The 26002-nt window shown below is 40.2% G+C and overlaps 1 protein-coding gene across 3 annotated transcripts in view; it reads right to left on the minus strand.

The window, feature by feature from the left end:
- Nucleotides 1-3977: 3977 nt before the first annotated feature.
- Nucleotides 3978-26002, minus strand: part of LOC125232491 (proteasome activator complex subunit 4B-like) — a 49204-nt gene continuing 27179 nt past the window's right edge. For all 3 annotated transcript variants that reach the window (XM_048138175.1, XM_048138174.1, XM_048138176.1), the window contains 13 exons: nt 20274-20404; nt 17848-18036; nt 16687-16882; nt 13330-13526; nt 12456-12574; nt 11184-11305; nt 9675-9817; nt 8225-8390; nt 7356-7584; nt 6620-6761; nt 5768-5937; nt 4975-5125; nt 3978-4435 (listed from right to left, as the gene is read on the minus strand). In XM_048138175.1, coding sequence (XP_047994132.1) covers nt 4382-4435; nt 4975-5125; nt 5768-5937; nt 6620-6761; nt 7356-7584; nt 8225-8390; nt 9675-9817; nt 11184-11305; nt 12456-12574; nt 13330-13526; nt 16687-16882; nt 17848-18036; nt 20274-20404 — 2009 coding nt within the window. In that variant the 3' untranslated portion in view covers nt 3978-4381. The remainder of the gene's footprint in view (nt 4436-4974; nt 5126-5767; nt 5938-6619; nt 6762-7355; nt 7585-8224; nt 8391-9674; nt 9818-11183; nt 11306-12455; nt 12575-13329; nt 13527-16686; nt 16883-17847; nt 18037-20273; nt 20405-26002) is intronic.

Consider the following 26002-nt stretch of genomic DNA (forward strand, 5'->3'; position numbering starts at 1 on the left):
TGTTGTTTTTATTTACTAAACCTGAAAGCCTCATTCTGATTTGATAAGACTCAGAAAAACCGAAGTTGGCTGTGATTTTAATAACATAAACATATCCGGCAATGTCTTATTAAGTTATTAACATTTAGATGCATAATTGCAATTTTCATATGGTATCAAAAACAATACTATTTATATTTCTTTTTGTTCAAGTCATAGAGGAATAAGTAAGGGAATAAGACTCCATTCATCAGTAAATGCAAGTTATTTGTAGTGACATCTAACGTCAAATAGCGTAAATTATCAGTACCACTACCACTACTCGACACTAGGTGCCGACTGCCGACAGTGTTGAGTCTGCTAAAAATGTAATGTTAAAACAGTTTAGTTGTAATATATTACAAGCAGAAGGAATTGAAAACAGAGTACTTATTGATATTGTAATATTAGCAAAAAATTGTTGAGCATTAGACTCTTTGTTCGTCGCGACATCTATTGACAAGTAGCAGTACTGATAATTTACGCTAGTTGACGCGTAGATGACGCTAGATGTCACTACAAATAACTTTCATTTACTGATGTACGGAGTTACAACTCTCCCCTTACTTCCTCTTTGGTTCAAGTCATGAAAGTAAAACTGTGTCGCTTAACTTCAAACTCGCGTAAATTAAATCCATTCTGCTATATGGTTGATTCTTTTTCAGATTATATATATTTTTATACATAATCAACCTTGAAGTAGAATGGATTTACCCGAGTTTGAAATTAAGCGAAACAACTACAATACCTTGCGTTTGAGGTTTAAACCTACAAGAATAAAAATTCTATGACATAACATATACTTATTTAACACTTACAGTAGCTATTCTAAAAATCCCTACCAACGATTGGTTACACTTTATAACTATATCTAAAATAACCTACAGGCCTGGGACATTATATTATGCTGTTGGTTGGAAAAAATAAAACAATGTAAAAATTCAAAATATAGTTTATTTATTAACTAAATAAACATTTATGCAATAATTATACATATTATTTACAAATCTCCCGACCTCTCAACAGATCTTCAGAAACACCCGATTGGCTAACAAAACTTCGAATACAATTATTGGTAACACAAAAAATATTCACGTATTTATTTATCACTAACAAAAGAAACCAAAAATAAATTTATCATTGTTACATATTAAAAAAATAAATTGTACAGCCTAGCCTCACTATAAGTAATTATCAATATTAACCAAAGAGGATCGAGTATTAAAGAGCGTTACTGTCAAAGCGAATCACCATAGACTGCCAAAATAAACTTTTGAACCTAGTTTTGACAATTGCCCATATTCTGAGCTTGATATGTTTTAAAATGTCAAATTTTAATATTAATCTAGCTGAGCCTACCCCAAAGGTGTAACGCCATCTAGGTCACCACTGCTTTATCTATATGGTACTGAGGTACGTAGACTTTATTAGATCAAAGATGGATATATAGGTCATTAACAAAAAGTATGAAAAATAAATGAAATGATAATGCAGAATGTGGTTTGAGCTTACTGGAATGAATCCACCACCCAACTTACCAAACCGACACCATCACAGTATGCAAGTGTATTAGGCCGGCCACAGACAGTTTTAAAATTTATAATATGGAAAAATCATTACTTATATGAAAAAATCAGATCGAGTGCACGGAGTTCCATACAATTTCGCCACTGTCCACACACACTCTTGTTTTTTAAGATTATGAACTTTCAGATTGATCTGACAGATTGCATAGGGATCATCCACATATTACGTCACACCAAATTTCAGGTTTTTGGACCCCTCCCCCCCTATGTCACGCTTTTTTGTATCCTTTTAACAGGGATTGTCACATTTAGTATGACCCCCCCCCCTTGCACTGTGACGTAATATATGGATGACGCCATACAAGTCTTTTTTTGAAGATTATGAATTTTAAGGCCCCACAGACATATTTAAAATTCATAATCTTACAAAAAAACTCGGCCCCTATACAAATTGACAGTTCAAACTTTCAGTCTAAATTGTCAGTGTCAGTTTGAACTGTCAATTTGCATACAATTTTTTTTTAAGATTATGAATTTTTAAGACTGTATGTGGGGAGCCTAAGACTGTCTGTTGCCGGCCTTAGTGCCACCGCACATTAACGTTTAATTTCACGAGCGTCAGCGTCTAGTCAACTCTATACAGCCTGGCCAACAAGGAGTAAAAATCAAAAACTGGCAACATCGTCGTGTTCTCACACTGGTAAGAAAGGGATGACACGACGGTGTTGCCACTTTTTAAATTTCTACACTTTTTTTGCCAAGCTGTACTTGCTGATCGTCGCTTTTTTTCTATAGCGCTGACGCTGACTAGACGTCGACGCTCAAAAGATGCTAAAACGAGGTGGCATTAAGTTGAAAAAAAAAAAAAAAAAAAAAAAAAATTGCCCTTGCGTTTTGTATTTTATTTTAGTCGTACTATGTTATATTAGTATCACTTTAGTTTTATTAAACATTAGCTTGCGTTATATCCACAGGGGACTTAGCAAAGACAATAAAATCGTTCGCAAATAATAAGTTATAACAAAGTTGTATTTTAACGAGTGTGGAATTGAAAAAAGCGTCTTTAGTGGTTCGCTGAACTGCGAGTTTTTTAACACACGAGAAGTAAAATACATTTGCACCCGAGTGTAACACAAAACTTTTCCCCTCACTATAGCGAGGAAACTACAACGCAAAAATGCGTTTATCACTGCTTCCAGTAGTTCTACATTTGGTAAATCATCATTATTACTAGATTCACATACTTTTATCAATTTTAAAGCAGTTAATTTGACTTTATTCAAAGTCAAATTACTTTACCCACTAGTGGATAAAATGCGTTTTTACCCGCTGGTATTAAAGGACAAAACACGTGTTTCCGAGCTAGTGAGGGGAAAAAGTAACACTAACGTCTTTATCGCACTATTTAATATGGAAGAGAGACAATAGCGTTTCGTTCCGTAGTCATCTTGACTAGGTCCCCGGTACTGCGTGTGATATTATTATCTAGGTTTCTAGATTTGAGAAAATTATACATTTTTAGCATTATTGTTTTACATAAAGCAACAGAGCATTGTATTTCGTACACACATCTAATTGAATTATAACTTTCAATGACTATTGTATGCATTGATAACAGAATAATAAATTTATTGCCACGAATCATTATTTTTAAATTTAATTAGTGGGAATAAGTTCAAAGATTACATATTGTATAAAATTTTCGGATTGATTGCACAAAGACTTCAGACATAATAGGTACATGAAGAAAAAAAGCATAACAGAATTAATTTGTACCCAATACATTATCATATCGTAAAGTAGAAACAGCAGACCTGTCTTATAATGGAAGTAATGATAGTTAGAATTTAAAAATGTTTTAGAATAAATTCCACAAAGAGTGAATAAAAATATTCTAATAGTTGTCTTATAACTTTAGAGATAGGAGAAGAGATACAAAGGATGCTAAAAAATTAAGATGATATGCCTTGTATTACAAGTGCGCGAACTGTCAAATCATGTCAGAAACACAGTACAAGGCACCTTTCCTGGTCACTTATCGAAGCTCCAAGTGTAACTCACATACATTAATTTAAAGATAGATTCAACTAGCGTTTTATACGCCTTTATTAGTTTGATCTTTGATGCGATATACGCATAAGGAGCGAAATAAAGCGCGCGTAAGTGGCCTGAGTACACGATTATATTGGGCGTGCACACTGAGAGAAATTTGCATTGTGAATTTAACAAGTTGTTGCGGGTTTATCCGTTTAAAACAAAAGTATTTTAGTAAACGGAATAAATCACAATGTTGATGATACAAGTCGAATTTGTTCGAACAACAAGGTCAAACTTGTTAAAAGATATTTGATTGAATCAGCCAAACATATGTTTAAAACAAACAGTCATGTTGCTTTTATAAAATCGACTTGTTGATTCAAATAAAATGAAACTTGTAGAATGTACTAGTTACACTTAACAAAATCTAACTTGTTGTTTGAACCAAAGAGCACGTAGGCGCTATTTTAACCAAAAAACTTGTTGAACGAACATGAAAATTTGTTTTTCTCTCAGTGCAGAGGGGCGGGTCACGCGACTCGTCAGGTGAGCATATCAAACAATTGAAGCTCATACTAAGTGTCCTGACTCGACTCAGCATAGCGAGCACGCGGGCTAGCCCGCCTCGCTGATCGACCCTGTGTAAAGTCAAAACGACAATATCAAGGCAGTAAAAACGCTAGATCGAAACCGCCCTAATGTAACGATGTTCTGATATGAACAGCGGAGTCGTGAAGTTTTCATCCGCCGTCGACACCAATGTTTGCCAAGTGGTTGGACTCGGTCCGCGAGTGTGAGCGCTAGGCGCAGTAGGAAGGCGGTGACGTGAGGTCGGCTAGCAGATCGAGTTCCTCCTGCAGGATGATACACATTTAATAAGAGATGATAAAATCTTTTGAAAGCTGAAAACTGGATTCGTTTTCGGATTGTAGATGTCACGCCAAAATCACGATCGCAAGAGTTATTCGCGCAATCGAAATCTTTTTCCCGTATTTTAGCTAATTTAGGTTTTGCCGAAGGCCCGAAGCGTTATCTGAGAGGTTTTCAAGCACGTGAGGCCGATGGCCGAGTTGCGGGTAGGTAATGTTCCCACACAAAACAATATTAAAAGTGTCTAATAATAACCCTGTGAAAGTCGAAGGCTGAGGGCCGACGGCCCGAAGCGTTAAAGTAGGCTTTCAACGCGAGGCCGAAGGCCGAGCTGCGTGCAGACAATAGTCCCATACAAATTAATACTAAAAGTGTCTAAAATTCCAACGAAGACTGGAGGCTGAGCTTCGCGTAGGATCGAAGACCCGAATCGTGAGCGGGCGCGTTGACGGGAAGTTAGAGCTACCCAATAGTAAAGTGAGACGTGAAACTGTGTTGACAATGGCACGCTATAGCGGGGTACCTGCGTGAGCTGGTCGCGGTGGCGCGGCCAGTCGTCCTGGTGCGTGCGGCGGAAGTCTGCGAGCGCGGCGCGGATGGCGGCGGGCACGGGGTCGGGCGCCATGGTGTGCCGCGCCAGCTCCGCCAGCACCGCGCCCAGTTGCGGACCCAGGCTGTGGACGATATGTATCATTGAACACTTGTATGATGAGTAAATGACCGTATGAGATACCTACGGAAACTTCTGAAAGAAAACAGAGTGAGATTTGTTATGAATAGGTGGATTAAAAATTTGAACCAAGCAAAGGATCTCAATACATACCACCCCGTTTAATCATAATCTCCCCGCATTTATAGAAACGGACCTTGCCACAGGTATAATTTAGTGGTAAGTAAATATGTATCAGGCGTCTTGTATGTAGGAGCGTGCAATCGCGCATCACACAGTCTGAACTTTGTCGAACTCTGAACGAATCGAACGAACACAGTGAATATAAAATTCAAACTTCGCTGGATACTTTTTCTCAATTTGATATTTCGTGTGAAATCTATTATTATTAGACGGCCGGTCTGGCGCAGTCGGTAGTGACCCTGCCTGCTACGCCGCGGTCCCGGGTTCGAATCCCGTTAAGGGCATTTATTAGCGTGATGAGCACAGATATTTGTTCCTGAGTCATGGATGTTTTCTATGTATATAAGTATTTATATATTATATATATCGTTGTCTGAGTACCCACAATACAAGCCTTCTTGAGATTACCGTGGGCCTCAGTCAATCTGTGTAAGAATGTCCTATAATATTATTAAATCTATACCTGTAAGGCCGGGAGGCAAGATACGCGCACAAGCCAAGCACGCCGGCGTGGCGCTCTAAAGGTGCCTTATTGCGGCATGCTCGAGTGAGTGTACGGAGGGTCCTATCCTCGTCTGGCAGGGCTCCACAGTGCATCAGGCCGGTAAGTAATTTGCCGGCCGCTTGCCGCACCTGAAAATAAGGTGAAATAGTACATTAAATCAGAGGCCGGGAAAATGAGGATTTCCGGCCAAGTGGGTATATAGCTCGTATACCGGATAGGGATACGAGGCCGGGAATCCGTTTTCACGCCGAGGCATGTATAGTGCTTTTCTCAAAATCCGAAATAATTTTAACGCCGAGTCCCGGGGCATTTTGTATGGAACTTGCTTTTATTTGTTTCAAACATACAATTTGAAATACAAAAAAATGCTCTAAAGGACAATATTTTATAAAAAAAGTTACTTTGCAGGCCTAGGCCTAAAAAATAATATGAAATCCCTTTACAGTCCTCTCGAGTTGTTGCGCCCAAAAAGCGACACTTCCCAGGCCATTTTAAGGAACGTAAAGACAATATTTCATTGCATGTTTGAGAAAATGTAATTTCTTGCTATCCGACATCCGACTGTGCCAATGGAATTCTATAACTCGGAAGTGGTCAATCAGGAGCAAAGGAGGTAAGACATTTTTTGGGGTTCCTTTCGATACCAAAAGATATAACAGCAAAAAAAAGTATTAAAGCAAAGAAAAACGCAAGGTATGAATAATTTTTAGATATGTAGAGCCCCTCGTGGTGTTTGAGTCCCAGTGAATTCTTGCTGAATGATAAATTTTTATGAGAATTTGTAGGTTGATACATGATTAATGAATTTACCTCAAGTCGCGGGTCCCTCATGAGCTTGAGCGTGAAGTTTTCTGCTCTCACAGCCAGCTCAGGCTGGTCACATAGCAGAGGCAGCCCGTAGAACAGCAGCGGTTGAGCGAAGTCCAAGCAAGCTAGGCGCGCCCACCACGATCTGATGAGAAATACAAATAAATTACAAATTATAGACGTTAACCCTACCAATGAGGATATATTCAAAATTTTTCGAAAAAGAATAGGCTACAAACTTATTTTTAAAGGTCTTATTGATAAGTTTGAAACCAAAATAAAATGTTAAGTACCATATTTTATTATGACTTAAAAACAGCAAAAAATATTTTTAAAGTATATTTTAAGTTACCAGACGAAAACAACACGGTCATGTTAATCTATAGATTATCTGTGCATCAGGTCTACTTGAAAACAATATTTTCTGACGTTTAAGTAAGAGGCATAAAGTTCATTATGTCAGTGATTCATTCGACATGAAGTAAAGTTCCTATTCGACGGCGTCACTACATCGCTGACAGCGTTTTCGGTGGCCAAAATAAATAAAAAAATACACACATTTTTAAAAATACGTAGTCATCATACACTCTTAATACCCAAAATCGATAAATTTTTGTAACCCTTTCGTACCATTTACCTAACCACAGCCCGAGATTGTAAATACACAGTTTTGCTATTGTATTTACGAGAATACGCTACACACAAGGACGATAGAACTAGTGAGTGCTGGAGTATTTACCTTCCGGCAGCCACAGTCTCTATAGTAGTCAACGCCTGTTCAAACGCCACCGCATCGTTCGCAGCTAACGCCACTGAAGCTAGGAACCCATCAGCAGCTCTCGCTAGCTCATCGTGAGGCACAGAAGGCCCCCGGGCCGCGAGAGCGCAGGCCGTGCCTACTAGAGTGTACTGCGTTGTGATAGCGCCGTGGACGCCGCGGACTATCATGCCCATGCAGCCACGGAGGACTGAAATAAAAATAAAAATGTGTAAGTAGAGTATTTTTAATAAATTGTCTATTATCTCAGGATGAAAGTCTCAAATCGTAAGGCAGACGCTCATCGACATCAAAAATTGTTTCATGCCTGACCTCTTACATTTTTTGACGGCACAGAATTGTATTTTAAACAAATTCTATTGTTTCGACAGTTAGGAACTGATTTGAATGGTACTCAAGTACCCTATACGACTAGTTTTTGTGATAGCTTCAGGTATGCTGCTACACGATGCTGGAATAACATTCCCCCGCCAATAATATTTTTTGACTTGATTGGCGTTATTCACCTGTCTGACTGCCTGTGTTAGTAATTACAAATAATGTTATGTCGTCCCATGCCTGCTCAACGGCCACATCTCAATTTTTTTGATTTTTGAGGTTATTGCAGATTTGGGTTCTCAATTTTTTCTTATTTTTCAGTTTGTTGCAGATTCGGGCTCAGATTCGAATTACTACCTTGATTTGTAAAAAATACAAATATCTCCTTTAAAAAGATGAATCCTCTTTTTGGAAGATGCATATGGCCACATCTTCACAAAAATCGTCAACTTCTTGCCTGCAATACAGCCACAAATCCAAATATCCCTTACAATAGTGTAGTCAAGTAATACCTGTAGTGAGAAGGTTGATAGCTCTCGCGTGGTCCCTTAGGTCGGTCGCCACGCTGTCGCCGCCGAGTCGCAGCGCCGTGTCGAGATGCGTCGACAGATTCTTGTCCAGTCGCTCGCCTCTGACGTTCTCTGTGGGCTCTCCTGTTTCGTTGGCGTTCTCACTTTCCTGATATTAAAAAAACATACGTCAATCATTAACATCATTATATTCATTATAATAACTATATAGGATGTATTTTAATAGCGGGTCAGTAAGGGCAGCTATGAGATCCCGTAGTCCTACGCGAAAATGGTCTAAGGAGACCATACATCGATTTCAAATTGATGAAAAATGTAATTTACAGATTTTGGAAAAAAATAAGGGGTGCGAGAAAAAGGGCATTTTTGACCAACTTTTTTTTGACGCTAATCGATCCCATTCCTATCCAGGAGCAAAGTATGGGACAAAAAAAAATACCAGCTAGAAAAGTCACAAATCGTGAAAAACTTTTCCCATACAATTTGTAAAGAAGAGAAAGATTTAAATTAAATGAACTGACCGTGACGTCACTCCTCAGTGCGGAACCGGAGGATGCCGGTCGCGTCAGTACGCGCCGCACTGCGTGGCGCTGCCAAGGTCGCGCGCGGCGCGTGCGAGAGAGCCAACTAAAGATCGCGTCGCCGCTGCCGGAGATTAACTACCGAGTCGTCCTTATACTGTGGCGATAGCGACGGGCACGTCTACACGGGGCGCTCGTCGCGGCTCATACCCGCCATAGGCTACTTGACCCTTTTTTAAAGTCTATTTTACATACATACATACATACATACAATCACGCCTGTATCCCATAAAGGGGTAGGCAGAGCACATGAAACTACTTAAGCTTCAGGGCCACTCTTGGCAAATAAGGGGTTAAAAGAAAACGAAACTGTGGCATTGCAGTGACAGGTTGCCAGCCTCTCGACACCCACGGGAAGAAAGGGGGTGGTGAAATTCTTAACCCGTCACCACACAGGAGTCTAAAGTTTATTTTATATTAATTATTACTGTCCAATTAACCGAAAAAAAATACTACCATATTTTATTACGACTTGAAAACCACAAAAAACGTTTATAAAGTTTACTTTAACTTAATTAGGCAAAAACATCATTAGCCATGTTAATCTATAGATTGTCTGCGCATGACGTAAATCGAATTGAACTCAACATTTTCTGACATTTAAGTTATGAGGCATAAAGTTCATATGTCAGTGATTGACTCGACATAAGTTAGGTTCTGACAGCGTTTTCGGTGGCCAAAGTTAAAAAAATATTACTCACATATTTAATCGAAAATATTTTGGTTTATAGGTTTCTTATGTCAAATACTACAGGAAACAATAATTTCTTGTAACAAATCCGACAAGAGTCTAGTAGCCTATTTGTGCCATAGACACTGTTGTTTATATCAATAAAGAAATACTAAATTACCTGAGTGTCGTCGACCGGCTCCAGTCTCGCGCTGGCGACGGGCACGTCCACACGGGGCGCGCGCCGCTCGGGCTCCGGCGAGCGAGCGAGCTCGTCGCGGCTCATGCCCGCCATTTGCGCCATGGACGCTGCTGTCTTTATCACTATGACAAAAAACATTTATTTCAGAACAAATCCATGACATCATCCAATATCAGACAATTACCTACTTATGGATAGTGGTAAAATGATGAAAGTGCAAGCGATAGGGTTGAGTTGAGGAAAAGAGGGAAGAACTTTGCCCAGCAGTGGGGTACTAAATCATCTAATAAAAAATATGATAAATTATGGATAAGGAATGGTATAACGCGATTAACGGCATTACCTTTCACCCTTATAATACAGGTAAATTCTTAGATGCTTAACCGTGTCAAGTAGATAAATTATGTAATCTACACGAATTTTACAGTTCCGATGAAATGAATCTTCAGAGTTGGTACGTCTATTGCTTCATAGACAGTCAACCAAATTTTGGCACTAAAAAATGGCGCGAAATTCAAATTTCGATGAGAATTAAAACTTCGCCCCTACATTTTGAATCAATTTTTAACTGTTATGGCTCGTTGATGATTCTACCAACGTCAAGGTTTAGAAAGGCATGCGCTTTATGAAGACAATTAGCCGATGAGCAGGGAGCGTACTTTTCGTGCCGATGACATCAATTTGACGTCACGCTCCATATAGGATGATCACAAATTGTTTCATTGTTAATTATTAATCATTAGTCATCAATCATTTTAAGTTATGAATTTATTTGCATGGTAATGAATGCAAGAAGGATGGTGTGCTTTACGTTAAAGAGAAATTCTCTTTTCTACGTATTTATTGTAATGTGTTGTTAACAATACTATTTAATTAAATTTATTTATAAAAACAAATCAAATAATTTTATTCAAATTTCACATTTCAACAAGTAGGCTACTTTATTTATGCCACATGTACCTAAATGGACTACTGTATTTGAAGTAATTTGTATACGATTAAAATGATTGACGACTAATGATTAATAATTTACAATAAACTATTTGGGATCATCCTATACGGAGCGTGACGTCAGATTAATGTCATCGGCATGAAAAGTACGCTCCCTGCCGATGAGCCTCACACACGTCCGGTCTGGCTCAGTCGGTAGTGACCCTGCCTGCTGAGCCGCGGTGCTGGGTTCGAATCCCGGTAAGGGCATTTATTTGTGTGATGAGCACAGATATTTGTTCCTGAGTCATGGATGTTTTCTATGTATATAAGTATGTATTTATTTAAGTATGTATTTATCTATTTAAGTATATATATCGTTGCTTAGCACCCATAGTACAAGCTTTACTTAGTTTGGGGCTAAGTTGATCTGTGTAAGGTGTCCCCCATTTTTTTTTCCAAATTTGCCGCCTTTTTTTAGTACCATAATTTGGTTGACCGTGTATATGAGTTATGGTTATGACGAAGTGAACAATTTGAATAGACACAAGTACTCACCAATGTCCCCGTTTTCGTCGTAAAGCGGCTCCAAGCGCGGGCGCACGGAGGCCAGGAAGGCAGCGAAACGCGGCGCGCCCCCGGCGAACAACAACTCCGTGTCGAAAATCGTCATTAGCAAACTGTTGGTATAACAAAGTAGTTTGAACGCCAGATACACATTGAGAGAGGCACGTCACGAGGCTATTGCCTTGCAAACGTGTCACGTAGCGACACCTAGTGGGAATCAGTGATACGATAGACTGAAAGTATAGGAATTAAATTGTATTAATTAAACTAACATATTATTTTAAGTGACTGGTGAGCAATAGAATATTTCTATTGTATTGTATTTTATTTATTGGAAAATAACATTATAACACAAAACAAATATATACCACTTAGTATCACTGATTCTCACTAGGTGTCGCTACGTGACCATAAACGTGCCTCGGCCGAGGCAATGCGCGCGCCTTGCTCGGCTGAGCAATATGCCTAGACCATGGCACGTTTGCCGCGCGAGACGTGCCTAGCTTTGTGTGGACCCGGCTATTCGATTACGGACAAGATACTTCCTAAATAGAAAACCGAAGTCGGACAACGATTTAAGTCGTTTTAACTTCTAATGCATCGCACTATCCCTATGGGTTATTTAGTATTGTTAAAATTCAAGTAATTGATTGATACAATCATTAAAAGCATTGTTACAAAGCATAACTACGATAGTACTCTTTATTATATTGTGGCCTAACAATGCGTTCTGGGGAATAGACTATAGACTTTTCTTGACATCTTTTATGTAGGGTTTTAAAGATGTATGCACGACTCTGTAAATGACGAATAGAATAATAGTACGGGAATAGAAAACAATCGATGTAGGGAACAAATCAAATTATTTTATTAAATATTTTTTGATTTGATTTTTCGATTCCCGGCTTCGCCACCAGTGGGCTTGATCGCTTTTTCTTTAGTGTATGGTATCTATTTCAGTTTATAATAGAAAACAATGTTAAAATTAGTCCGCAGAAGGGCGGCGTGCTTGCCAAGTAATTGCAGTTTATACAAGTTTCCTGAGTCCATGCATAGCGTGCACAAGGTCAGACATCCCCGCGTTCCGATGTTCTCTGTCTCGGCGGGAAAAGAACGCTAGAACGCGGCGTTCTGCTTTGACCGCCGCGGGCAGACTGCCCGCTGTGTGCGTTGTTGCTACAGACTCGGTACATTCTAAAGAACGCAGAACTCTGAACGCAGAACTCCAGACCGCTCTCTGTCTGCGCACGCTCAATAACTCACCTGCCCACTATCTCTCGAACGTTCTGGTAGGGGTGTTGCATGAAGTTGGCCGCCTCCAGCCTGGCCAGAAGCTCGAAGCCGAGAAGAGCCGTCTGCCACCGGAGAGACCCGAGGGCACCCTGTAAAAACATTACCGTTCTGAAACGTTTTGAGAGCCTCTAACTAATTTGAGATTCAGAAGTGATTTGGATCTACCTAATCATATAAAAGAAGAAACTCACTGACTGACTGACATACCAACGCCTGTGCGTCGAAAAAAAATTTGGCAAGTAGGTACGCTATTAGGTATAAAGGAGCACTAAGAAATGGTTTTTGAAAATTCACCTCCTGGGGGGTGACCCATTTCACCCCCCAAAGGTCCAAAGTTTGTGTGGGAAAACAAGAAAAGCTTTAAAAAAAGTAAGCTAGAAGCATTACGTCAAAGGTCAAGACTTCATACCATATTCTTATCAAAGTAGAGGTCGTGTAAGCCATAATTTTAACACTAAAGAGGCCACGGATGTGCACCAGTGTTCTGCCTCAGTTTCTAAGTCTGCAGAGCGTAAAGCCGCCGCACACAACAAACGAAGTGTGTTGATTGGGATCTTCAAGCAAGCAGCGCGCACAGGGCTCTAACAGCTTAGCCAGAAAGCCACTGCCACTCACTAGCTAACAGCAGCGGCTGGTCCACACAAGCCGATTCCCACCGGCTTGCCTAAAATTGATTACTAGTAAAGTACCTAATATTAAGGTAGGTTTCTTTTTGCTTTGGTGTAGCCTAGCAGAAATTTTCACCAGCCGCCACTGCTAGCTAAGTAGCTACAGCTTCACCAGCCTCTTTAAAGTTTGTGCTTCAGTCTTCTATTGAGTCTGACGCATGGAGCTCACAACATACCTGTAGAGCGTAAAGCCGGGCGCACACGACAAACGAAGTGTGTTGATCGGGATCCTGCGCGCTACTTGCAGGCGGCGCGCACAGTTCTAATAGCCTAGTCAGAAAGCCGCTGCCCCGGACTGGCTCTAGTTTTACTACTCCTGAGGCTAATGATGTGCCCCAGTCTTCCATTGTTTCCGGGATAACGGACGTCAGGCCTGGAAAAAGATCATAGATGAAATCATCCGGTGCTTGTTTTCTTTAGCCAGACCCAATTAAACAGAAATTTTATAGGACTTCTTACACAGATTGACTGAGTCCCACGGTAAGCTCGCAAAAGGCTCGTGTTGTGGGTACTCAGACAACGACATATACATACACAGGGTGTCCACTACTAAACCCAAAAAAAATTCCCTGACTTTTCCCTGACTTTCCATGACCATTTAAGAAAATTTCCCTGACCAAATTTTTAATTTTTACCACTTTTGCTTAGGGTTGCAAAAAAAACGGTTTTTTCTGTCTTGAAAAAAAAAAAAAAAAAAAAAAAATAGTTTTTTAGGGTTCCGTACCTTAAAAATGAAAAACGGAACCCTTATAGGATCACTCGTGCGTCTGTCTGTCCGTCTGTCAATCCAATTTTTTTTCTGGAATATGTTTGTTTTCTAAAGTACGAAATATTAAAATTTGCAAGGCAGTTCATACTTTTGTACTACTCTACTTTAATTTCTGGTTTTATAAAACTAACGTAAACGAAATCTGTAGTTAGTAGTTATCGCTATTTACTTTTGGCTATACCAGTGCCGGCCGCCGGCCCGTGCATCAGGGTAGAGTGGAGTGGTAGAGCGAGTTTGAGTTTCGGCGCCCTTAGATATGCTACACCAGAAAAACATCTCGCGAGCGCAGCGAGCGCGAAACTTTTGCCCCTTTTATACGTTCCTGGGGCTGATAGTAGTTATTATGTACATAACATAGGAAACAAAATAGAGTACCTAGTCTATCAGAGCAGAGTAGTTATGTGCAAGTTGCGGAATGTTTCAAAAAAATCTTAAATTTAATGAAAAATTTACGAAACTTTCACGAAAAATAAAGGGAATTTAAATTTATGAAATGAAAAATAGTAAACGCGAGCGAAGCGAGCGCGAAATTTTTTCTTTGTTGTCAGCGTTGGGATGCCCATTTAGGTGTTTTGCCACTACATGCCTTTAGGTTTCCAAGTGTTTGAAGTTCTCTCATCGTCACGCTTATTATCCTCCTATGCTCCTTTGACTCATACAAATTGCGTTTGCGTTGCATTAGCTTTATGAGGAACTCCGCTTTGGATTGTCGGATAGATACTTAGAATTTGGACAGCGACGTAACTTTGTCTTTGTCGTTTTCACATCGCCCTAACAGAAGCACCTACCTTATGAATGTTGTATACATGGTGACATTGTGATGCAACTTTCCAGTTAATCTGAATCACAATAAATGAATTTATTCCCGACCCCTTCGCCTTTTTGGAATATGTGGGTAAAAAAATGTGGATTTTTCCGCATATACGATTTTGGGCCAGATAAATTAAGGTCAGCTAGAGCATGAAGATATCTCTCATTAGCAATCACTGGGATGGAGGTCAGGTACTATACTTGTCATGAAAAGTCTAAAGAGACAATATTAAGTGGCCTTAAAATCACTACCGGAAATCCATCTTTGCTGTCATGGATGTGGTGAACCCAAGAAATCATATTATTTTTTCAATACTTTTAGATTTTTTTTTGGTGCCAAGTTTTTCCCTGACCTCCAAATCATTTCCCTGACTTTCCCTGACTTTCCATGACCACTATGAGCTTCCCTGACTTTTCCCTGACTTTCCCTGACTTTCCAGAAAGTGGACACCCTGATACATATAATCACGCCTGTATCCCATAAAGGGGTAGAAAGAGCACATGAAACTACTCAAGTTTCAGTGAGAAGCTTGGCAATTAAGCGGTTGAAAGAAAACAAAATTGTGACACTGCAGTGAAAGTTTGCTATTAATTAGCAAACTTTCACTGCAGTGTCACAATTTTGTCCCACAGTCGACTTCTACGACACCCACAGGAAGAAAGGGACGATATATATCATCTCCCTCGAATCTAGAGCAGAGCCCAACTGGGGAAGTACCTCCGCCTTACAGAAGACCGCAGCCAAATAGCACTACACCCTACTCATAGTGTTGTGTTCCTGCCGGTGAGTAAGACTGCCAGAGCTCAACGTGGGTGCGGTGTGCTGGTGACGGAAGGATCTACGGAACTAATTTGTCCAGTCTATTGTCCTTTGAGTCGTCGGAACCCGAACTCCATAGGTTACGGTGACCGCTTTCGACCAGGCGGATCGTATGTTTGTTTGCCACCGACGTAGTATAAAAAAAAATACAAATACGTATTTAAAAAAAATTTAGAGAATGTATTTATTGCAACACGGGAAAAGAAATTGAAATTAAACAAAGAAAAGTGTGTATTATTAGCGACAGAACTGCCATTATTTGGAAGAATAATAGGCCACAATGAAGAGAAACCAGATCCACAAAGAACAGCTGCAGTGAACAAATATGAAACTCTAACATCAATATCAGAAATAATGCTAATGTTTTATTTCTTAATACAATTATAAATTGAACAAATTAGATTTATATTTTTGAATAGTATTTAAATAGTAGTTGTTCTGTTTTTGATATCCCTGATAATGATAATATTGTTTGCCTAACACCGGCTCATTTTTTGATTGGGTCTCCAATTTCAGATATACCTGAGCCTAGTATTGTCGATAAAGCCGAAAATATATTAAATATGTTTCAAAAAATTACTCAAATAAAACAAAAGTTTTGGGTACAGTTTTATAACAATTATTTGAGTGAGCTGCAACCAAGAAGCAAGTGGCTGCAGAGAAGAACCAATTTACAAATTGGTCAAATAGTTTTATTGAAAGACGAAGCAACTCCGCCTGCTTGTTGGCCGCTGGGTACAATAATATCAATCAACAAAAATACGTCTGATAATTTAGTGAGATCTGTTCAAGTAAGAACCCAGAAAGGAGTATTCATTAGGCCAATAGCTAAAATTATTTTGTTACCTATTAATTAACTAAGTTATTTAAGTTAATTTCCTATTGAAAGGGCCGAGAATGTTCGGTATTAAAACCTTTTCTTTTAAGTAGTTTAATATTTCGACTTTCAAATATGACATGCTGTAAAAACTGTTGTCACTCTCTCTTCTTTATTGTACAACGTCATATTTGAAAGTCGAAATATTAAACTACTTAAAAGAAAAGGTTTTAATACCTATTATAATAGTATTAATAGAAAATGAGGATGAGCAATGTATCGTGCAAAACTTAAAACGTGACGTAAATTTTACTTACCCGCACTGTATACTTCAAGTACGCTATCATAAATGCTCAACGCATTCTCTCTTCGCCAATACCGCGGCGCTCTTAACGCCGACGCGGCAACTTCGGACGCGAAACGTTGAGGCGCTTCCTGGGAATCGGCGGCGCAGCGCCGCGCGTGGACGAGGAACTTCTCCGTGATAACTGGTCCGAATTGAGCGAACAGGGACTGTAAATTAAAATAGTAATTTCAAGATGACATCCATACTAATAATATAAATGGGAAAGTGTGTGTGTCTGTTTGTTTGTCCGTCTTTCACGGCAAAACGGAGCGACGAATTGACGTCATTTTTTAGGTGCAGATAGTTGAAGGGATGGAGAGTGACATAGGCTACTTTTTGTCTCTTTCTAACGCGAGCGAAGCCGGGGGCAAAAACTAGTAATTAATAAAACAACTCTCCGATCTAATTCGTTTAGAGATTTCAACTAGGTTTTAATATTGATATCATGTTTTGTTTGGTTTCAAAATTGGTAGGGTGATTTTATTGTTCTACAATCCCTTTCCCAATTTTGACGCCGCCAGGTTTTCAAGAATCGTATAGTCAGAGAAGAAATCGAGCATCTCACTATATAATATCAACGGAATACAATTGAGATCTCTATTCATTCGATGTTGAGTTCTACATGTATCCACTGAACACGCCTACCATATTTAACCGGTGGTCACTCTATTTAATAATGAAAACATAGTAAAACATGGAAAAAATGGACCAGTTACATTTGCACCTTTGTCGAGATTTCCCCGCTGCACTATGGAAGGTTTTCACTAAATTTAAAACAACGGTCCAAAAAACACTTAATCAAGGTGACATTCCTGGGAACAATATTTATCCCCTCCCACCCCTATCCAGTGCATGACGCCTTGTCAGTGTTCGTCGAGATTTGATCATTGAACCTAGTGTACAATCAGCAACAAAGTTGCGTAGCGGGCAAGGTGTTCAAAATGAACTTGACACGATCTTATTTTTAAGACAATAAGAGCGTGTTAGGATCATTGTGAACACCTTGCCCGCTACGGAACTTCTGCTGCTGAGTGTACGTATCAGTTCGCGGCAACTTTGTAAAAACTGATGGCTTTCCAAGTAAATAGTTATTATTCTACGTTGCGCTGTACCATATAAAATATTTACTGACCTTAAACATGGAGAAGCGTACTCCACTGAACTTGTCCTTCCCTTTCTTTTCCTCAACCGTTAAGAAAGACACCAGCTTGTCAACGTTGGAATCATCGGAGAAGAATTCGTGGATGTGACGTTCGCCCTCTTCCATTTCTGAGGGTGGAATATCGCTGGAGAACACTTGTTGTGACGCTGGGGCGGCTACCTGAAGAGATATTAATAGTTATTTGTTATACAAGGGGGCAACGTTGTATTTTAACGCCGAGTGTGGAATTGAAAAACGAGCAAGGGAAAGGATTCTATAGTTGAACCACGAGCAAAGCGAGTGGGTCGAGAATAGAATCCTGAACTTGCGAGTTTTTTAACACACGAGATGCAAAATACATTTGCACCCGAGTGTAACACAAAACTCACTCACTATAGCGAGGAAACTACAACGCAAAAAATGCGTTTATCACTGCTTCCAGTAGTTCCACTGGTGGTAAATCATCTTTATTACTAGATTCGCCTACTTTTATCAATTTTAAAGCAGTTAATTTGACTTTATTCAAGGTTAAATTACTTTACCCACTAGTGGATAAAATGCGTTTTTACCCGCTGGTATTAAAGGACAAAACACGTGTTTCCGAGCTAGTGAGGGGAAAAGATTTAGACATATGCGACATTATCTGGGTCAAGAGACCTAATTGTCGATGGCGCTTACGGCGCTTATGAGCAGTGTTCGTTTACAAATACGACGCCGCAAGACGTAAGCGCCATCAACAATAAGGTCCCTTTACCCAGACAATGTCACATATACGTGGCATGTTCGCGGAAGCGCACACAGACGACTTCTTCGCAATTAGGCGGAAGAGAATTGCCTCGCTGATGAGAAGAGTGCGTAGCAGCAGCAACAGCCTCCTTCATGCATTAGAAGGGCGCCTTAACTGCCCTGTCACTGAATACTGGGTGGCAGTAGTGACGGGCAGGAATAAATAAATTTCTGCGCAATTGTGTTGTTAGTTTGTTAAGTGTACATAGTCTTAGTTTTAGTTTTCTTTAGCTAGTTTGTAGTTATACTAACATAGTCGGTAAGGATTTTTGTGTAATTGTATCTACTAACCTATTATGGATCGTACTATGGTCTGAAATAAAGAATTTTTATTTTTTTTATTTATACGTACATCCATAAACTCACACATGTGTTCCCAAAAGGGGTAGACAGAGTACATGCACATGCACTCTCGGCAATTAAGGAGTTGAACAAAAAGAACGAAATTGTGATAATGTAGTGATAGATTTATAGGTTTAGACTGAAGTAAAACGTCAATTCAAGGCATTGAAGCCTTGTTCAAGGCTATAAAGATATTGCTTTGTAATTCGTAACTAGAGAACTTAGGAAAGGTTAATCTGTCAGTGCCAATTGATTGGAATAAATAAATATGAAATATGAAAATATGAGAACTTTGATCATCAACAGTTAAGAGCATAACTGAAACAAAATGCATAATTACAAGCTATTATTCAACTTGCCTCGTTAGTATGTTAGTGTGCGTCAAAACGTAGAAGCTAAATTTGACCCACTTCCCGATTTCCGATTGAGTTGAATTTTGTACACATATGTAAATCACGTGGCAATGTAATATTATGGTATCATGGAGCTGGTCTGATGATGGAGCAGAAAGGTGGTCATAGGAACTCTGTTATGAAAAGTCGTATTCCTATCGAGTAAAGCCTCCGCCACACATAAAGCGTTTTGATAGCGTAGCGTTAGCGGAGCGCAATGATAGCGGTGCGCCACGCGCAATCCACGCGCATTCCGCTCGCAATACTCGCTAGTTAGTTCCCGCCTGCGTCCGCTGGGCACAACGCCAGCGTTCGTCCGGCGCACCGCTATCGATGCGCTCTGCTGACGCTCCGCTACCGCTCCGCCTACGCTATCAAAACGCGCATGTGTGGCCGAGCTTTAAGGGTTTTTAGAAACGTCTCGGGAGAACAGTAGATGACTGTTGAAAGAAAGGTACAGTCGGCGATAAATGCTTGTGCCAAAAATGAAATTATTGCAAAAAAACTTATTTTGACAAGTTTCTTTCATTTTTTCAGAAAACTTTTACTTTAGTGTTTGTACTCGACTACGTCTGTGTTCATTTTGATCTAACATTTGAATTAAAACGTTACCCCCTACACACCCTACACCCTACGTTACACCCTATCCAACTCTATTCGTCTTATTTCCATAAGCATGACAATGCAAGAATGTACCAACAAAAAAACCTGCCAACAAACTGTTCTACAGTTTGGCGGAAAGTGTAGTTGAACTAAACTGTTTTATAAATAATAAATATGTATTATAAATTATTTTCTTAAATAAATATTTTTTTTAAAGTTTTTTTTAAACGATTACGGATTTCGCAAATGCCCAATTTTAGTAGTAATTCAGTATTTAGTCAAAGCAGTAGGTACCTCAAGCTCCTCAGGCCAGCAATAGAACCCGTAGTTAGGGTTCCTCAGCCACGGCCGGTCCCACTCCTCATCAGTCGCCGGAACCTTCTTGTCTTCCGACCACATCGCCCATTCCAAGTCCTTTCTGTAACCTGCAACAACAAAAGGGAACTTGACTGTAGATAAAATAAAATATTTTATACCATGCACGAAATAAAGCATCAGATAATTATAAGAAAAACATGCACAGAACTTATTTTTAAATCCAATTTCTATTTAATAAGGCAGGTAGAAATATATAAAGTAACTGAGTTGACCGTGACGTCACTCAATTCGATTTCATATATTCCATACACAGAACACCCCACTAGAAGCCTAATGCAAGCGATATTGTTCGAGACGCAAATCACCAATCCTTGCGGGGTGAGGCGGGCGCGCACGGTGCTGCCATTGGTCGTTTCAAATAATGGCGCGCCTTTACGATTAGCAGCAGGGATGGGAATGGGACATGTCTATTATAGACAATGGTACCGGTACCAGTACTGTGGTGAATTTGTTTTGCAACAAATTATAATATTATAATTAAATTATAATAAGGCCTAGTTACCCTTCGGGTTGGAAGGTCAGATGGCAGTCGCTTTCATAAAACTAGTGCTTACGCCAAATCTTGGGATTAGTTTCCAAAGCGGACCCCAGGCTCCCATGAGCCGTGGCGAATGCCGATGCCGGGATAACGCAAGGAGGATGATGATTGTGATAGCACCTCAATAAAAATCATTCTAGTAACTAATAACTAAACTGTGCATTTTTACTTACGTTTACTAAGTTAAATTACCAACTAAATATTCTAAACTAATCAATCAACTAAATAACACTACAGACCACAGATTCTAGATAATTATTCACAATTACAAATCTGCTTTCTTTTATATTTCATAAAATGGTAGCACATGGTACGAACGGTAGTACGAAGTTCCCGCAACAGACATAAACTAACATGGCCCCATCCCTAGTCGTTTACGTGAAAGGGATAGCATATCGCATTGTTAACTAGGCAAAAAGGGATGGACGCGCCTCGGCGCCGCTCAGTACAACCATATTGACCAGTATAAATGAACTCCGCGGATAATAAACAATATTCAACAAAATAATTAATTTGACTTAACTGTGGAATGTTATTTACTGTTTAAAAACACTATCTCCTAGCAACGCAAACAGTAACTGAAAATGATTTCTCGCATATAAAATTGAAAATAAATTATAAGTGGAGAATATTACTTATATCTTGAGCTTAATTGCTACTAAATTACTTATAGACAATATGTGAACCGAGTATTACTTCACGGAGACCGCAGCCCGGGCCAATTTGGTGCGGCGCTGCATAGCCGAGCCACGATGACGTCTGTCAAATCGTGAAAATGTTTATTTATATTTTGTGAAAAATTGCAAATACTGTACAAAATACCGATTTTCATCAAACATTTCTTAGCTAAGTGGCTCTCCTGTCTTCTCCAGCGTATGTTAAATAACAATGCAACCTATAAAATAGTGCCATCAGTAAAAGTGTATGTCTGAAACTCTGAAATCGTGCTTCAAGTCGTGACTATTCCCTATTGTTTTATACCTAATACCTACCTTTCTAGTATTACCTTGTTTTATACATAATTTTAGTTAATTTAGCTTATTTTTTATTATTATTTTGTAACCTTACGTTTGAAATAATTTGTTGTTTTTCTTAGATAGGTAGACCTTTAAGAAGTAATGTTATGTCCTCTCAACCCTGCCCTAACCGCCCGGAGTTACTGTGTTGCCCCGTTTGCAACGATAATAAACAATACAAAGGTCGGCGGGGGCTCGCGATACATACTGCTGCTAAGCATGGCACCCGTATGGCTGTCGACCCCCCGCTGCCCAGCGCCTCTCAACCTGCGCCGTCATCCCCCGCCCGGGGCAACACTGCTTCTTCTACACCACTGAGAGCTGAAATACCTCTAGCGGATAGGTTAGGGTTACTTAAATCTAAAAGTCCAGTTATAAAGAGAATACCCCGTGGTGCACGTTTCTGTGTTGCACGCTGTCTCGCGGAGTGCGTAGCCAAGGTTGTTACTGAAAATTCTACTCAGGCATGGGAGCGTTTTCTGACCTTACCCTATATAGCCCTGCACGCAGATAAATCTAACAAAGCCTCACTTACATCCCAAATAAAAAATAATGTTTCATTTATTTCTGATTCCACAGCTAGCTTCCCAACTCATCGAAATTATACCCGAATGCCTCACAATTCACCCAGTAATAGAATAACATTGATTGAGAATAAATTTTCGGAAGGGGATATAAGTGGAGCTGCTCGTCTTTTATTCTCACACGACGATTTGGCTACGCACTCTCCTGATACCTACGCCGCCTTGATGGAAAAACACCCCGCCCCTGCCGCCTCCTCCACGCTGCCAGTTCCTCCCGGCTCTGACAACTCTACCATCCATGTGTGTGAGGACGCAGTGATGCAAGCGATATCATCATTTCCTAACGGGTCTGCTGGCGGAATCGATGGATTATCTCCACAGCACTTAAAAGACCTGACTACGAAGTCTCTGGGTGAAGCGAGATCTGATCTCTTAAAACAACTCACAGGATTAATAAACCTTATGTTATCTGGACGCGTACACCCGGAGATTGTTCCGTTGCTATATGGTGCCAATCTCGTAGCCCTGGCAAAGAAAGATGGTGGGATTCGCCCAATCGCCGTAGGTTGCACCATAAGAAGACTGGCCTCAAAGCTCTGCTGCAGAAGGATAAAAAAGCAACTGACAACCGCCTTTAAACCTCAGCAGCTGGGCTTTGGGATCAAGGGCGGCTGCGAGGCAGCAGTGCACGCTGCACGCACGTTTTTGGATCGTTCGGATTTTGAGGTATTTGTTAAATTAGACGTCAAAAACGCTTTCAATTCGGTCGACCGCGGGGCTCTGTTAACAGAAGTTAAAAAAGAATTGCCTGCACTTTTTAATTACCTATGGCAATGCTACGGAGCCCCTTCAAAATTATTCTTTGGAGAAAAAACTATTTCATCGAGCATGGGTTGTCAGCAAGGAGATCCGCTTGGGCCCGCCATTTTCAGCCTAGTCATTCATCCTATCATCACGAAATTAAATTCAAAATTTAACCTCTGGTATTTAGATGACGGTTCCCTTGGAGGCGATGCTATAACCGTTCTTCAGGATATCCAATACATCATTAATCACTTTTCTAAAATCGGCCTTTCCTTAAACTTTACCAAATGTGAGATTTTCATTCCAGATCACCTTCCACACGAAAAAAAAATCGATATTTTAACAAAATTCAATGCGGTACTGCCAAATATTTCTGTCCACTCTAAATCATCCCTCACCCTTTTAGGCTCCCCAATTTTCGATGAATCGGTCACTCCAGTAGTCAATTGCAAACTTAATTTATTCGATTGTACATCTGATCTTCTGTTTAAAATTAATCCCCATATTGCGCTTTTCATCATCCGTTTCTGTCTTTTCACCCCAAAATTTATGTATTTACTCCGTAGTTGTCAAATGTGGAAATTCCCATCAATCCTTTCTTCCATTGACTCCTCCCTTCAGGTCACTTTATCAAAAATTTTGAACATTCATTTTGAAAACAGATCATGGGCCCAAGCGGTTCTTCCTATAAGATTTGGGGGACTGGGTGTTCGCACATCGACTAGTGTGGCTCTACCTGCTTTTCTGTCCTCTGCTTACGGTTCGCTTTCTCTCGTCGGCATTATCTTAAACCGTTCCACGATGCTTGACGATGAGATAGCGAACCTGAGGGAGGCCAGAGAGGCTTGGCGTGAGTCATGTCCGAGTGCGGACATCCCAGTTGCCCGCCATTGTCAGCGGGATTGGGACTCCCCACGTCTTAAAATAGCCCATGCCTCAATAATTGAACAAAGCCCGAACGATTACGAACGTGCGCGCATACTGGCTGTTTCAGCGCCAGAGTCGGGCCACTGGCTGCAAGCTCTCCCATCGCGAGCGATCGGTACTATTCTGGATCCAAGTACCTTAAGGATAGCAATATGCTTAAGGCTTGGATCCAGAATATGTGCTCCGCATACCTGCATCTGTGGAAAGGACGTGGACCAGCTGGGCCGACACGGCCTCTCATGTTCCCGAAGCGCCGGCCGAATGTTCCGCCACGGCACAATTAACGATTTGGTTCGTCGCGCGCTTGTCACCGTCTCTGTGCCTGCGGTATTAGAACCCGTAGGCATGACAAGGGACGACGGCAAGCGGCCCGATGGAGCAACATTGGTGCCGTGGAAACTCGGAAGGACCCTGGTGTGGGACGCAACGTGTGTAGACACTTTTGCTCAGTCCCACATTCAGGGGACTCGCATTCAGGCCGGAGCTGCGGCTGGCCAGGCCCAAATTCTCAAGCGCCGTAAATACTCGTCGTTGCTCAAAGACTACGAGTTTGCGGCGCTCGCAGTTGAGACTTTGGGTCCCTGGTCGGCCGATATGAAATCATTCATGGGGGCACTGTCGGCACGGCTGGTCGACACCACAGGGGACCCCAGGGCTGGCGCGTACCTCTGTCAACGTATCTCACTTGCGATACAAAGAGGTAACGCCGCCAGTGTCATGGGGTCCATGCCGCAAGCCGACCTACTGGAAGGGGTATTTTCCTTATGACTGGGTTATCACTGTAGGTAGGTAATTATTTTTATATGCATATAGGTATAGTTTGTTATGTAGTATTTACTTATTTTTAGATTTAACTTTAGTTTTAATGATATGTTTAATCTTTTGTTATGTTTAATAAATATAGTTGGTATTTATTTTAAGCCAAGCAACAAACAAGTCTCTTAGGTCTTTGAAAAGGTTGAAGTGGTAATTAAAATGTTATTCCATCTTTTTTATATGTAGAAGTGTTAGAAGACTTGCCACACCACTTTATGCTGCAAGAGACCATTGTTTGCAACCAAATTTGATTATTTAAGATTTTTTCCCGAGCGGACACGAACACTGTTAGCGGGTCGTATACTTGGGCGCTACTGATCGGTGTCGCACGCGTTCAAACTTTTATAAACCTGATTTGTCGTATGCTTGGTGACCGCGAGTCGCCCTGTAAGGGCCGTCTTGTTGTATTGGTCTGTGATTCCATATTAGCAAGACGTTCAAATTCGTTTTGACAGTTCTTAAAAAGAAGCTGATTTGACTAATAGGCAAGTAGCCTATAGGCTACTAGAGTCATATAGAAATTGGCACAATAAATGATTGTCTTCTATAGCATTTGACATAAAAAACAATATTTATAGATTTTGGGTATTAAAGGTGTATGATGACTACGTTTTTTCGATTAAAAATGAGTGTATTTTTTATTTTATTTTGGCTACCGAAAACGCTGTCACCGATGTAGTGACGTCATCGAATTCGAACTTACTTCATGTCAAAACAATCACTTTATGCCCCATACTCAAAAGTCAGAAAATGTTGTGTTCGAGTAGAATGACCTGTTGCATAGATAATCTTTACTTAGATTAACACATGACTGTGTTGTTTTCGCCTGATTACGTATAAGTATACTTCAAAAATATTTTTGGCTGTTTTTAGGCTATGACAAAATATGGTAATATTTTATTTCGGTTAATTGGACAGTACTTAATCATACAGCGTGTGTATTCCATACGGGCGAATATCTTAATAACGATTACTATCGGATCCAAGGAGCCTAACTACATGTTTTCTTTTTGAACAGAC

Source organism: Leguminivora glycinivorella, chromosome 13, assembly GCF_023078275.1.
Source record: "Leguminivora glycinivorella isolate SPB_JAAS2020 chromosome 13, LegGlyc_1.1, whole genome shotgun sequence".
Classification (NCBI taxonomy): Eukaryota; Metazoa; Arthropoda; class Insecta; order Lepidoptera; family Tortricidae; genus Leguminivora; species Leguminivora glycinivorella.